The following is a 16741-nucleotide window of genomic DNA, read 5'->3' as shown; positions in this document are numbered from 1 at the left end:
ACGCAGCAAAACACTTGTTGTTGCTGTTGCTTCTGTCGCTCGGCTGACTCCTGAACTCTGGGTTCTTTCAGACCGCTCTGCTCACCATGATCTGTGACCTGTCACTCAAACTGCATTCAGGCCATTTTCTCCAAACACTCTAGACACTTTGGAGATCGCACAATCCGGTGTGATGTTACAAAAACGCACATTTTTATCATTGTACATTGTACACTGAATACTAACAGGAAAACAGGAAAAGCGCTAACATCAGTTAGCAGGCTAGATAGCTAATTAGCTGCCCAGCTACAGCACATTAAACAGTTTGTAAGTCATTTCTAGTCCAGTTAGATGCTGGTGTGGTTCTTATTCTTCAATACCACTGCTAGCAACACACTGTCTGTCCATGACTTGTAGCTACAGCGCGAGTTTGTTTACTTTGTCTCTCAATCCGCACAGCATAACACCAGCACTCTGACAGTCTGCCAGCTGCTGTCACTCAAACTATGACAGCAACTGGCTGTTACAGTTTGAGCTGAGATTTCACCAAAGACCTTTTTTCTTCCTTTTAATTATAGAAAAATATTAACAATATATTAAAAAAATACGTTGCCATTATTTTTGATTGCAAAAAGAGATGACTAAATGTGATTTAGTCCTTCATCTTATTTCCCCTAAATTCCCCAAAAAGTTTCCCCTTTGAGTGTGGCTAGTCAGAACAGGTATCGACTTCTGCTTTTAGATGTAGTCAAATGAAGTTTCATATGCCCACTTTCATTTCAAGCATACTGAACTCTGTAGGCTTTCTCAATGTAAGCTAAACTAAAACTGCTACAAAACATCAATTTATTATTATTGCAGTCAAGCTACTAAAACACCAGAACATACAGTAACATGTTGTGTAATATGTCTTCAATGCCACTAGTGAAGGGACCTGTGTTTGGGTACATGGTGGCAAAATACATTAAAACCCTAAAAGCATTTTGCTTAAAAGGACATGAAAACATTATTTAAATCAACTTTTGTGAATTCACAGACATTAAAGCACCACACATTGCACAGGCTCAGCATCCACACACTCACATGAGGAACTTGGTCCTGATATCTGAGTACACAATGCAAAGAAGATGAGATCAAGCAAATTATACTTTCCACAGCTGCAAGAGTGCATGAAGGTGTCTGAATGACTTTTGTCATCTGTTCATGTACTTGAGTACTATGACAACTGCAAGTGAGCCAACTGCACATGTGAAGATTTTTACATACTGTACTTGTGTTGCTCACTCCCAATGTTGCATATGGTTCAGGTCAGGTTAAAACATACCAGAGACAACCAGTGCTGTTGTGCCAAAATTTGTATCCCTTGAGCAAATAGGAATGTTTATTTCCAAAGCCTACTTTCAGTTTTCATTATGTCATTAAATGTTTAGCATTTTGCTACAGGAAAACACATCCATGAATAACTGAAGTGATGTCAGCCTCCTCCCTGGTGTGAAAACAGACTGACAGCACGTTCTCAAAAGCAACATTTTTTGGAGATTTTTGCAAAGTGGTTCTATTAATCAGTTTTACAATCACAACATAATCCAGCACCTGTATCATCTTAACATATATGATTTTATTAGATATTACATGTGCAACACATACAGTGTAAGCAAAGTGTTTGAATTCACACAGATAGTGTGTTTTTGGGAGTGCATAAACTCAACACACTTGTATACACACATTCTACTCACACCTCTCATGTATACACATATATTACACACACACAATCTCTCCTAACATGACCCTGTACGCGGATGTGTATGTGTATCAATAAAATATGGTGGCATGAATAAGTGATAGGATACATAATGGAGAGGCAGCTGAGCTGAGCCAGGCCAGCCTTCCACAACATTGGAACTTCCTGTCAACAGACTGTCTAACCATGGACATATGTGAGTGTGTGTATGTATATATGTATACAGTATATATCAGGACTTACTTTAAGAAATTAGTTAGAGAGGAAGTTAGAGGAGAAGAGGGAAGGAGATGGGTCAGTGGACAAGTTCTGAAATGAAAAAAAATCTTCTTTTGCTTTTAACTCTTTGAACTTCCAACGTTTTACTTTCTAAGAGTGGTCTGTGCTGGTGTGGCTGTTTATGTGTGCAGCTCCAACATCTGAAATTTGAGTGTCAATATGTATGTAATGTATGACAAAGCAGCCTGCAGTTTACTTTTCAAACATATGTACTTATGACCAGGATAGATGATGCAGAACACTGATATGATCCATGATCACTGTTACAAAAGTAGTGAGATTTAAGTGAAACAATGAACAGCTTAGCATCAGTGAAAGAACAGTTGACCTATAAAGGAGACGGATGATATGATACATATGTACACAGAGAGAAGACTGTTGGACTTAAGAAGGCTGGCAGAAAAGCAGGAAGTAGCAGTTTCCCAAGGAACATAAACACACAGTGAAATATAAAACACATTTTTCCAGTTCTAATCCTGTGTCCCTGTGTAATTGTTTAGTTATCAAAAATGTGGTTTTTTAAAAATAATTTTTGAGTATTTTTAGATCAATAACATCTTTGTGTAAAAGTTTTCATAGGTTGGTGAACAAAAATGTATCCAATCAAATGTGATTTGGGTGATGAGCTAACTGCACCCATCATATTAATCCACACTCGACTGCTTTGTGGGTCGTAGTAGCTACAGTAGCAGAGATGTATGAAAGGGGGAAGTGTGTGTTGGGCATCAGTGGGCAAAAACTTTTATTTTAATTTTCAAGAATGTGGCTGAGGTCTAATTTACTTATTTCACCCTCATCCTCCTCCTGATCTAACAACACGTGAGGGAGGTGTGCATGGAAGCCAGCAGTCCCCTACAGCTCTGTATCACGCTGTATTCACTGTCTTTTAGCAGTCCAATCAAATCTGAAGGATTCAGTTTAAATCCCTCTTGTAATTGTACACTGTCCACATATTTCATCTCACTGTGGAATATGTCACAGTAAAGAAGCTAAAGACATTCTAACTTGAGTTTCACTGTAACTTTAAGGTGGTAGTAATTGTAATGATTGGATACCTAGCATGATTCAGTTCTTTGAAGTGCATTAACATCTCTATAATGTTAGAAAATTCACAACAGCTTTTAGAATTGAAACTAACTTTGCTTTCCCAGTGTGAAGGCAGGGTGAGGCAGTTAAATACGATCATATCCTCTCCTCCATGAGAGGAAGGTGAGCAGCATTGATTTTAAGTGAAAGGCTAACACGGTCAAACAAAGTATATCAATCAAACTCCAGTAAGATGTAACCTGACGACAGAGAATGAAGTGATGATATCATGTACTTTGTGTTTGTACTCATGCAGACTGATATGATAACAAGGCTTGCTGTACATTGAGGATCTGTGCGGCCACATGTACAACATGAAAGCTCAGCCATGATTATGCCACATTAAAACAATTAGAGCTGATGTATGAAAAGCATCTGCTTCATGTTGATGCTATAGAGATAATGTTATCTCTTTTCCACTCCAAGTCACTCAAATGCAAACAAAAGCAATACAAGGATGTCTAATTCTGTAATTAGGAAATGAGCCAAAATGATCCTAATGATGAGCACAATAATCTTCTGGTGCAGACTGACAGTAATTTGAGAGGAAGATCACACAAGATAGCAAGAGCTTCCTTCTACATCGATTGCTATTTCAAGCCTTGATTGGTTTGTGTATGTTCTGTTTTCCTGTTAAGAGGTTAGAAGAACAGTTTTTGACCCAGAAAAGCTTTTGGATGGTTTGATGAAGTGGATTACAGCCTGCAATTTAAACTTATTCTCTTCATTTTGTCATTAAATTATGAATACAGTTTAAAATCCTGGAGGAGCTTTTGAAAATACAGTATCCATGTACTGACATTTCAAGACTGGAGTTATTATTTATCTGCTCGTGTATATCTGCTGTAGAGAAGTAATCGCTTTGACTGTTGAGGTAGAAAAGTGCTATATAAGTGCAGTCTGTGTACTTTTATTTCTCCTTTGAAAAGTAGTGCATCATGAAACTCTTGTGTATTTCTTGTATATGTGTGCCTAGAGCTTGAAATAAACATTATGGATCAGCAGATAAAGGGACAAGATTTAAAGGAACCATCCACTCTGACTTTCTATAAACCAAATGTTTTTCAGAAAGTAAACCAAAATATTTGTCAGTGCAACAGTTTCAACATAGTTAGGTAGGTAGAAATAGGTAGAAATAAAAAAAATATGTCAATATAATGTAATTTCACTATTATCCATAAACTACAAACTGCACTGGTATCAGTACATTTTATTTATGATTATTATAGTGTAAAAATGTAACTGAATACAATCTTATTAATGACTTAAGGAAAATGAAACACAACCTAAATGTGTTTTTATTTTTGCTTTTTTTACTTAAATTGGAAAAAAAAAACTCTTGTACAGAGTCAGTAACTGCAGATATGATTCCTTTATATAATGGTTGGTTGGTTCGTCACGTGCCGCTGTGAATGGTACAGGTGTTTAAAAAGTATAGACAGTATATTTCTGTCCATTGTGTAGCTTCCGCAGTCAAACTTGAAAAATCTCTGTAATAACTTTAATATTTGAGTTTTTCAGGGGGTTCTGGGGGGAACATTGTAATTGCGCCTTTAAAAACGATCAGCATGCACCTAGTTGTCTGATAACTTGATGGCAGTACCCATATTAAATCATTTTTACTCACATTTGGCAAATTGGTGGGTGTTTATGTCATACCCTGCGTATACCACTGCATCATTGGCTTGCTGTTTCCCAGTGTAAACCTTCTATCCTCTGCTCTCTTGACCCGCATCTAACCTGTTCAAAGAAAGAGCAAGTGCTTCACATGAAAGCAGATAAAGGAAATCATGCTTCTTAAAGGTCAAACCCCAGGTTAAAAGCTGACCTTTTTCTACCCAACAACGAACTTGCTGTTTATTCAAACCCAAGAATGATAGATTTGGCCCCTTGAAAAACAGCTTTTCTACTGTATATAAAGGCAATCCATATGTAATGGAGGCTCCTCTTTGTATCCAGCTTCTTGTCCACAAGCAGCCTTTCAAAAGACAGCTCCTTTATAGAGAACAACTGCACTTTTCCCCTTTTGACCCTTTGCTGACTCCTTCGTTGACTGTGTGTGTGTGTGTGTGTGTGTGTGTGTGTGTGTGTGTGTGTACGTGTACAGTATGTGTTTGTGTGTCTCTCAGGGTTAACCTGTACACTAGTACCCATACTACATTGGTGTTGTGCTTAATGGAGCCTTGTCCTTCTTCTTACTAGTTCTGTAGTCCAACATGAGTTTGCTTTCATTTGCTGCTGTTCTTGTTTCACACTTGTTCTGAGAAAAGCATCACAGAGACGTGTGTGTGTGTGTGTGTTTGTGAGTAAATGTGTGTGTTTCATCTAACTCTGATGCAACTGATGCTGAGAAACAGTTGCTGCCATCAGTATATGGTTTTGCAGAATGAATGCATTTGGGGACTTGAACACACACAGACAGAAGAACTAGTCGAGGTGCAGTAGCCGGGATGTGCCAATGCAGGGAAGAAGGAGAGATTTATTGCGTATTGATGCTGGGAAATAGGTCAGTGCCCCATCTTGAGAAGTGTCAACCCTTGATGAACACATCGATACTGCCGGTATGTGCTCTTACACAGAAAACAATAGGCATAGTTATTTTGTTTGAAAAGAATGTATCTTTTTAATGACACTTCAAATGTGTCACATGCTCGTCCTTGGCTTGAACTGGTTGTAACATTTGATGATATTCCAACAAAACTGGATGAATATATTTTAGAAGTAGTTGATATTAGTAGTATACTTTAGGTTTCATTGGCCATTTAACCTTCCAGTGTCATTTCTAGCAGGTTTACTCTATCAAAACTAAAAAGCACATTTGGGGTATATGCTGAATACTTTGTATTTGGAGATTTTCTGATGTAAAAATGTACAAATTTGGAATCTTACATGAATTAAGAGTACTTTATGCGATAGTTTGGCTAAAGCTGAGATGAGGCTTCAGCCCTCTTTTCCATTGAAATTGTAATCAGAACCAGTATGGAACAATTAAAGCGACCAAATGTATTTCTAAATGTACATATGGGCATGTGAGTATTGTATTCAAATAGACTTGAGAAAATGTGAACCTATTCCTTACCCTAGACCACATCACACACACACACACACACACGCACACACAAAAACAGTGTTCAGCAGCAGCCTTATCTGGCCTTACCTTGGCATAGTTGTGGGGCTGGTCAGATCTGTGATGTGATGATGAGCGACAGCCTCCTGGCGTTGTGCTGTCCATCAGTTTCCTCAGTGGATACCAACACCAGCAACCTCTTTCAGCTGAGACTAGCCCTCCTGTCCAAAACCATTGACAGGGGTCTCCCAACATGCCTGTCAAAGGACATCAGACCTGTATGTGAGCATGTGCATGTGTTTGTGTGTTCAGGTTAGAATATTTCAAAAGCCGGGATCTGTTATCCACCATAGACAGTTGTTTGCTTGTGAAGTGCTTATGCAAGTAGAAAGATTTGAATGTGCTTACTGTTGGTGCACTGTCTTTTTAAGATGCTTACGTGAGCCCCAAACACTTTTTGACATTTGTATAAAAGAGTATGTAGAATTTCCCCAAACCTCGCCCTGCCCTAGGAAAGGTAACAGAGGCAGCTACTGCTTAAACGAGATACACATGGGTGAGAAATTCAAGAAAAAAACAACATCAAGTGTCTTTGTAAAGTGTAGTTTCACTATGAGTCACCAGCACTCCTTGTCATAGATTCTGTTGAATTCTACTGGAGTGATCTACCAAAAGATATTGCCTCATCTATTGTTTTGATGATGGTGGCAGTGAATGCTGTCTAACACATCGCTTAGGTATTCATTTGGGTTGAGATCTGGATCTGGTGACTGTAGAGGCCATAGCATATGATCCACATCATTTTCACACTCATTAAACCATCGAGTGAGCCCTCCTGACCTCTATGGACAGTATATACACTGTATCCAGCACCTTGTGCTTCAGATGTATAGGCATCCATTACACAAGTCTATGTATGTGTGCTAGAATCTTTCACCAAAACCTATAATGTCACTTCCACCAATTAACTGTATCTACATATTTATGTAGAGTCTGGTCAAAAAAGTGATTGAAAATGAATTCAGGCTAAAGGATTCAAACAGACAAACCATGAACTTAAAGAGGAAGATGTGATTGATAACATGGCAGCATTTAAAATAACTACAAATCACTTTCTACATGTAATTATCAACCGAAAGGTTTTGAAAGTCCTTAACAAAACTTATTCAGTATATTAAAGGAAAACTCAGTTTATTACAACTTTGTAGTTTTATTTTCATTGCTCCACTCATCAGTTTTATCAGTTACGTTAAAGTATACTCACCAAAGTAATTGCAATGATCTCTTAATGCAGCGACAATGCTACAAATAAATCAAACAGGGCAACAAAAATGAGCAGTCAGATGATCAGACAGGCTGAAAACAAGCCAACAGTTGAATTTGATTCGCTACCACTTTATTTGGAGGCAAAATTGAAAGCGTACCCGTAATGTCTTGTAACTTAAAACTTAATTTATAATCCCCCAAAAAGTATGAGTGCACCCAGCAGTAGGTAATACACAAAGATTTCACCATTCGTCTTTGGGTTCCCTTCAGAATAAATTTGACTATCTTGGAGGTTTGTTTTCAACTAGTGTGATCATCTAAGCTTGTGTGTTTGTTGCATGAGTGTTTGTCACCACGAACAAAGACGCCACCCAACCTATACAAAAATAAAACCCAAAGCCGCAGTTGAATTACTTGTGGTTAGTTCTGTGTGTGTTTGCTGAATCTGCAAATTCAGCTGAACATACTCAATACAACATTATTTTCCATATTTGCTGTTCATGGTACTCATTTGATAGACCAGCCTGGTTTTGTTGTTGCTCTCTTTTGGCCCACGTCTGAGAACAGCAGTCGGCCTATAAAAGCAGTTCCATACAGTGTCCAGTGGTGAGGCAGCTGTCAGTCTGCTCTCGGTAAGTAGCAGTCAAAGCCTGGGTCACCACTAGGTTTTCATTTGAGCCCTAATTCAAAGCGGCCCACATAGAGTGTCGGGAGTGTCCCAGCCTGTTGTTGGCACCCCTTATAACACACTCTAATGAGCAACCGCTGGGAAAGTTGTGGTCAGCTGTGTATATGGAGCTTGTGTAGCTAAGAATATACGTCAGAGAAGACGAGGAGAAAGTCCCAGCTCAGGGGCCTGAATTAGCCCCATGAATCACTTACTTTCTTTTTCATTTGTTCCTTAATCACGCAACCTGTTGAGTATCATGATTCATGGGAATAGCTGCTGGCTGTGGTTTACCCCGTGGAGTTCAAGCATGAGGCCGACATGCATTCTCAGTGGACTTGCCGGTATGTGGGCTGGACACTGTTAGTGTTTTTAGGTGCTTAAAGCATCTCTTTGAGTAGTTGGGAAAGATACAGAAAAGAAAGATGAAATAAGGTGTCGAAGAACTCAGGACTTCAGCGTTATCAAGCTTAAACACCAATACCTTTAATCAGTACTCCCACTTTACAGGCAAATATGAATGATAGATAAGAATGAGCGATTCATCAAGTGTGATCCAGACTAGTCCCTAGTGTTGCATAAAAGTGCATAAAAAGGAAGAGATTTCAACATCCAGCATGTGGCTCCATTTGAACCCTGTACCACTATGTCACTCATCCTGATATGTATGTGGTGTGTGTGTCTCCAGCCGCATTAATGTGCGCTGTCTTTTACACAGGAGGGTGTGTTAAGCCAGGCTTTTCACAGTCCATCAGGATGATCTCCGGTAGATGTTAATGAGCTTTCCCACTAATGTGAGCTCAGTCGTCCAACTGGACAGCTTTCTAAGGATTGTGCTGAGCGAGGGCTCACATATTGATGATGCACATGCTTTCATGTGTAAAACATTAGTTTTACATTTCAGTGCTATAAATGAAAGACTTAAGTAACAACTACAGTACACTTGTTATTTGGCATTCTACATACTATGATTACATATGTTACAAATGTTGGGTTTTGAGGCTAATTTATTGTCTAAAATAATCTAAATCCCAAAGTTGGACTTATTTTGATGAATTTTGATACAGATGAAGTAAAGGTATTTAGTATATTCTCTACCACAATTGCATACTGTATGTGGCAGTATGGAGAACGTATTGAAACAGCATTTATACCATAATGTTGGGAGATAAAAATTTCCAGAAAATATTTACATTTGAAACATCTTCACAGGTAGAGATGTCACTGCACAGAAATTAACCATCATCACTGCAGGTAAGAACATAACTGGCAGGAAGCACCGTCACCATCTTGAATAAGACGGTCCGGACCCCTAAAAATGCCAGTGGACTTGGTAGATACATTATCACCATGTATCCTGTTAGAAAATCATAGAGGAGAAGACACTTCAATAAAAAATGTGTTAAAAAAACACCAATACAGCAAACGCACTAGTTATGCACACCTAAAAACAAGAGGATGTCATCTGCTAAGTATGTACAAATCTATCATCCAGGGTTTCAATGTAGACTTGTAGTAACCCATTGTAGTTTTTTTCATGATGAAAAAGTGTCCTTAAGGAAGACGCTGAACCCAAACTTTCTCTCCATATATGCCTGGGAAAAAGTTACCCTGGACAAAAGCTTCTACCAAATGTCTGCTTTTTTAATTTTTATTTTTCAATGCACTTTTACTTTCCTTTTGTTCATTATAAAGGTCAAAACTGACTTGACCATTGATTTGATAGTAGAGACTAAATCCACACAAACACTGGCTGTTGGTGGGTTCATTTTAGAGATGCCAGTGTCAGCCAGAAGGAACCCAAATGTGGTTCAAAGGTGTGTGCACATTTTTGTTACCTCATTGGGGCCTTTTTCGGTATAAACAGTGACCTTGTCGGGACCAGTCCTAATGAGGAAAAACATCATTTCTGAGGTCCGGGTTAGGGTTAGGGTTTGGGTTTGGCTGTCCACAATAAATGGAAGTCAATGCAATGTTCTAACAAGGATAGCTGCAGTGTGTGTGTACGTGTGCGTGCGTACGTGTGTGCATGTGTGTGTGAGAGAGAGACCGTTGGGGGTTGGAATGTGACGTGAGAGCACTAATCAGAGCCAGCTGGGGCCAACGGTGAGATTAAAGTTAAAACACAAAAACAATCAGCTGGGATAAGTATACTATCGCCATGGGTTACTGCCCCCATCCCAGCCTCTCAGGAGGAGAGAGGGACAGAGATGGACAGAGGGAGAGGATGGACTGAAGGATGGGACTCTACCTGGCCCGGTTGGCACAGACCCCCTGATTAAGAGCTCCATTGTGTTCTCTTTGATTCCTTCCTCTTTCCTCACCACAGTGAGTCTAGTCTCACCACAACACGAACATGACACACTCCGACACACCGCCAGTCGGGCCCACAGGAAGTGCTCTGCATATGTAGCTCTGTGTGTGTGTGTGTGTGTGTGGGTGTGGGTGTTCCTACACTGTATATCTATATTTGTGAGGGCTTATGTCCTCATAAAGATAGAAAGACAAGACAAATTCGTTGAACGTTATGACAGTTCTTACTTCTGCAAAGTTGTAGGTTAGGGTTTTGGCCTGGGGTTAGGGTTAATATTTAAAATCAGGTAAAGTTTATTGGGACTCAGATTTAGAATTAAGAAAGTTTTCTTAAGGTAACTGTAAAATGATAATCTGTGTTAACTTATTTTGATAGTGTCTTGACCATTAATTGGATGAGGTTCAGGGTAGGCCAATGGTCAGGTCTAAGGTTTGTTCAGATTAGAACCTCAGCATGCTTCAAATTAAGTGCTCGTCGGATCATCAAACAGTGTCTGAATCCCCCTGCCCCAACGTTAACTGTGACGTTGGATTTGGGCTAGCTATGTCTGACAATTTTTGAAACTTCCCAAAACAGACAATCCAACAATCATGTCTACTTTACGCAGTGATGTGATGGATGGCCAGGTATGCAGAGGTGTGAAAGTAGACTGAGTTCAAATTTCGTTCTCAAGCTCTCTTTTTCTCACACAACTACTTCTGTCACTTTTCATGCTCACAACTGAACGCAACACCATGCATGTCTTTGAGGATAGACTGTCCAACAGTGAGGGTCCAGTTGTCTGATTCATGGTGTCAAGTCTATCAATACACGCCAGAGACACAAAGCCTTCATTGAAAGATTCAGGAAATAGTGTGATACAGACATAAGAAAACTATGTCAGCTATGTTCAGGTGTGGCCACTGATGCTGTCAGACGTCATGCCATAGAAATAAACTGAAACTTTTTGGACTCAGGTTTAGAGTAAACTTTGAATTCTGGTTTTATACACCTCATTAGATGAATCGCTGAGATCTAGTAATGCATTGACATCGCTAAAAATAACTTTGACAGAACAAGAAACGAGCAGTCAAGCCCAATGCATGCTTCTCATGCTGGGCTTTACAAACACACGCCCGCGAACTTCCACAATTACGTAACTGTGGTCGGTGCGTGCCTCTGGACTCATCGCAGTCTGCAGCTGCACCGACTGCACGCCACTCTTTGTTGATGATTGGTCTGTGGGACCACTGACCAAATCCATTAGTCTTCCATCTCCTTTGTTTGTATGCAACCTCTCCGATTGTCTGACTGCTTGTGTTTCTTTCCCTCACGGACTTTGTTGTACCAATGTTGCCATGTTGCCAGATATCAGCGTCGGTGAGTACAGTGTTATCACAACAGGATGAAATGATGGCCATAGCTACAAAAATAAAACCCAAATTGTAACAAACGTAAATTTCCCTTTAAGTTTAGAAAAAGGTGTAAGACAAAATGATGTGCCTGTGAATTTTGAAGTTACATCTACAGTATTTGTTATACATTTGAGAGTAGATTTAGCCTGTGTGTTTGTATGAAAATGGAAGTGTGTATGCTGGAGTCTGCGTGTGTTTGTGTGAGAGTATAAGAGGATTAAAGCCTGTTCACAGCCGAGGGTGCAGACTGGACCATTTCTGACTATTCCTTCTGGATATCCGATAGGCTGATGAGGTATTAACTTGCCGCTGTGTTGTTATATGTGTACTCCGTCTCTGTTGGATTGTGTGATCACATGTCTCCAAAAAGTAAAATTTTCCTCCGTGTTCAACACTGCCAAGAACCCCCTTCCCCTTCAACTCTGGCCTGAAAAACCTCCTCTGTTATCTCCAGCTGTGGCATCCGTTGCTGTTTTACTGATAGCTTTTTCGACTCTGTATCTTGTGTTGACTTGCACTTTCTTTTGAAGTCTGGCCACTGGTGTCGACCCAGAACACAGCTCCAGTCCCAGCGGCTGCACAGACTCAACTCCAGTAACACAATGACTCCCAAGATTAAGCTATACACGTGCCGATATCTGGAGACAGCTTTCTCGGTCAAGAACATTTTATTTTAGTGTCTGATAATGGTCGAAGTGCTATTTGAGAGGCTTTTTCCCCGTTATAAGAGCACAGCTCTGGAGAAAACACTGCATATTACATCCAAATAGACACATTTAACATGCTGCTATCAGCTTTTAAATTTCTAATGCATATAATTTTTGGCATTGGAAATGGCACTTTTAAAGATAAGCCACTATATATTAGCACAAAATATTTATCAACCGGCTCAGATCAGCCGTCCTCTAAAAGCCCATATCAGTCAAACTTTACAGTAGTTTCCATTTCTTCATTGGCCTCCCTCCAGAACGGCATTATCTACACATCACGTTGGACAAAACCACCTTGTAAATAACCATATTACTTTACCTAGTGACATCAGCCCCAGAGGAAAAGATCCCCAACATTAGAGCGCTGGGGGATTGTGTCGGGGGCGTGAGAGGTTAAGACTTGTTGAATAGCTGGTAGGCGTCACACAATGAGGTGGATTAGGCAGCACTAGAAAGGGCCTTTAGGGCTTTACTGGGGTGTTCAGCAGCTTACAGCTCCTACAATAACACAGCAACAGTGCAGATCCAGCTGGGCTAGTGGTTGGCAAAAAGGCTAGCTGGAGGGGCAAGTGGCTGGCAGTTATGGGCAGTGTGGCAGGAAGTAAGACGGCTGTTATGTAAGAGTGAAAAAGAGTTGGGAAGGAGGTATCGAATTTTAGTGACAAGAAGAAGAAGAAGCAGCTTAGGAATCACTGAGTTATTAATTGCTAGAAACAAGAATTGCAGCATTTTGCTAAAGATCCCCCGGGTCCTCCTGAAAGACCCCTGGGTGTCACATCGGGAGTTGCTGGCACTGAGGTGAGGAGTTGGCGAGCAGCGGCAATGCAGCACTGCCGAGGTGAGGCTCTGTCTCAGTGGCTCCAGCACTTGCCTCTGCTTGCCTGGAACGGCGACTGGAAAAATGATATCATTACAGATGACCCATATTCTTACAGATAAACCTCAGCATGTGTGTGTGCTGTGATAGTGGATATACATGAATGTGTGAGACAGACATTAAATTAACTATTAAGTTAACTATTAACTACTAAAATTAACTAGACTACACATTCAATTTAATGATATTGGCCAGTCTGTGCTGTTTTTGTTTTACTACTTCTTGTAAATATGCACACTCGGCAGGTGCAGCAAGACAATACTACATAGCCATATATCAACATGTGTATTGTATTGTCCCACACTGTTCTCCCCCACCACCACCCAAATCTATAACATAAAAAAGAATATCTAGAATTTAAACACACACGACATGATAAATAGATGTATAAATAACAATACATAATCAGAGAAAACATTGTTATATACATTATGTATTCCAAAAAAAAAAAAAAATGAGTAAACCTAACAAAAAAATGACCTAAACTTGTAAATTAAAAAATGAGGAAAAAGGAGAGTTTTCACTTAATCAACCAAGTCCAGACATTGATGGTATGTTTGCATATCCTGCTCATTGATATTTCAGTATATGGTATATGTGACACATTTCTATTATATTTCTAATGTAGTTGCCTATACGTGGAGAGCAGTAGAGTCAAAATCTAAATTCTCTTTTACAGTTTTTATTCTTGACAGATTGTGGAATTTGCTGGTTAAAATAATTATTAACAACTATTAGCATTCTATTAGCAATCTCATCCAATAAAATAGCAGTACTGTCCTCATAACTCCCTATAACTGTATCTGAACTCAGAGCGGTGTGAAACAGCAGTCCTCACCTTGCCCTGGAATTACTGTAGCATTTCTGCCCTGTGTAGTGTTGGGGAATTAAACCAGAGGGTGGGAGGGGGGCTGGCGGGCTGGGATAACACCGCAGAGTGGCACATTGCGTGTTAGCCGGGATAATAACAGTGTGGTTTGTATTAGGTTTCCTGAGCTAAAGTAAGAAGCTCCGCTTCCTGCATACCCACCATGACAAAGAGAGTATCCATATTAGCGTCTGAACATCTGCAGGACCTATTAAACACTCGCTGTGGTTTTATGTCAGTGCTCCATGAATTTGAAAAGACTCTTAAGCTAATTAGGCCTCCTGTTCATCTCAAGGTCACTGCTGTGTTGTGCAGTAACTTTTTGACTGACAGCAGTGTGCAGTTCCACGTCACCTCTAACAGCAAAAAGAATTCATTGCTCGATATTCTGGCGCAGTAAAAACTCCAGCAGTGGAAACTGTTTTAAACTGATACCAGAAGAAAACTTTAGGTCAGAGCAGATTACAGGCAGTATCTCAGATTTTATTTTGGTGCTGTATTTATGACGGCTTCCAGTTTTAGTGCAGAGTATTGTGATAGTATTTTGTGATTTTAGCTCACATGTCCTCCCAGAAGACATGGAGGTAATTCCACATTTGTTCACCAATAAATATCACAAAATATATCCTGTCCCTTGTATGACTCTTAGCAGGGGTCATAGCTAACATGTCCTGTGTGGAGAATGCTTTAAAACATTATTTAGACCTTCATATAGGGAGATAACATTTACAGAAACTACAATTGAACAGGTAACTGAATAAATAAAATGTGAAAAATTTAAATCTTTGGTGATTTTGGATAGAATTGTAATCTGATTGGTCGGATCCAACTCTTGTCAGGAGGCGAGTTTGAAACACAGAAGGAAAAAAATATAAATGTTGCAGAAGTTGTATGTACAACTGTTAAAGTATGAGACACGTAAACGACCTCCTCTCCTACCTGAAGAGGCATGTTCCAGCCTTTAGTCATACCAGATATCAGCCTGTGGCCCGGATGTGGCTCCCAGTGTGGCTAAAGCTCAGTCAAATGAAAACGTTTGATAATCTTTGTTCTACAAACCTACATGAACACAGGTTCCATGTGCACATTTGTTCTCATGTACATACATTATCAAACCCTGCTCTCCATTTCCTGATGACAGTCACACTTCGTCATGGATGCACACTGCTGCACATTAACGGGGCGCCGAGCACTGTCATCAGAGCAGCCAGGCAGCACCAACACATTAAATCCAGCTAGACGCCTGATGGACGTCAGAGTACACTACATGCATCACAGTCTTAATACCGTGCTGCCACTTACACGCACGCCATTCTGTCCACATATCGATGGATATGGTTTACAGCATGTAATAACAGTAATAGGTTCCTTATGGAGAGATCCTCACTAGAGCAGCTTGGTCAGTCCACAGAGAGGGATGCTGGGATGTGGAGCAGCGTGACATGTCAGAGAAATACTGTGTGTCACCCAGAGCATGCTGGGAGAGGCGGTCAGGTTATAAGTGATGCCCACTGATGCTGTGGGTTAATCCTGTGTTTGACGTACAGACAGATGTCGGCTCTATATTGACCTGATTGGTAATTCTTGATCAAACGAGAAGGAAAATTCCTGGCACCACATTTACCTCCAACATTCCTCTCATGAAGTAATGTTTGATGCTGCATCTGTACTGTCCTCTACATCTAGTAATCCAGTCGTTTTGTTATTTGCTTTCTGCTGCTGTGCACTTTTTGACACTCTGAATCAAGAATTTCTTAGGGTAATTAACTTTTTAGTGAGAATTATTATTCAAAGCTGAGTATTTTTATATGTCTTACATGTCTGGAGCATATCTTTACACACAGGAGTGTCCAAAACTCAGTGGAATGTAAAGGTAAAAAAATAAAATGAGCAATTTTTAAAATATTGACATTACACTGAGTTACATACATTGTTGTCTTAATGAAAGCAGTCATACAACAATATGCAGAAATGAATGATCAACGATCAAAGAATATGTAGAGGAGACCTGACAGAGCATTTGCTGACAGCTGTCAGTACTTGACAGTTTTGGATACACCTGATACCCAACAGTGAGGGTTTCTTCTCTTTTTATCATGAGGGAAAAGTAAAGTACTGTAACTCCAATGTGTACAAAGAAATAAGTCAGAACAAGTATACACAAAACACTGACATTTGTCATATCGGCCTGTGATATCACCTGATGAATCTAATTCAACGTTCTCTCTCTCTCTCTCTCTCTCTCCGTCTGTCTGTGTGTGTGTGTCTCTCACCCTGCAGAGCTGCAGAGGGAGGGCAGCATCGAGACCCTCAGTAACAGCTCGGGTTCCACCAGCGGCAGCATCCCGCGCAACTTCGAGGGCTACCGCTCCCCTCTGCCCACCAACGAGAGCCAGCCACTCAGCCTCTTCCCCACCAACTTCCCCTAGAGTCCCACCTCTCCTTCAGCAAGAACCACCGCTGTCCAGCCCACCCGCACGCCTGCCCGCCTGC

At 40.2% G+C, this 16741-nt stretch overlaps 1 protein-coding gene across 1 annotated transcript in view; it reads left to right on the top strand.

Annotated features, from left to right (window-relative positions):
* The window catches only part of bcas3 (BCAS3 microtubule associated cell migration factor), a 361548-nt gene extending 344807 nt beyond the window's left edge, over window positions 1–16741 (top strand). Inside the window, exon 24 of the mRNA XM_044353189.1 lies at window positions 16529–16741. Coding sequence (XP_044209124.1) covers window positions 16529–16677 — 149 coding nt within the window. The 3' untranslated portion in view covers window positions 16678–16741. The remainder of the gene's footprint in view (window positions 1–16528) is intronic.

The sequence above is a fragment of the Thunnus albacares genome, chromosome 6 (genome assembly GCF_914725855.1).
Source record: "Thunnus albacares chromosome 6, fThuAlb1.1, whole genome shotgun sequence".
Taxonomy (NCBI): domain Eukaryota; kingdom Metazoa; phylum Chordata; class Actinopteri; order Scombriformes; family Scombridae; genus Thunnus; species Thunnus albacares.
The sequence above is the reverse complement of the archived record's forward strand: the minus strand, read 5'-3'. Positions and strand labels throughout refer to the sequence as shown.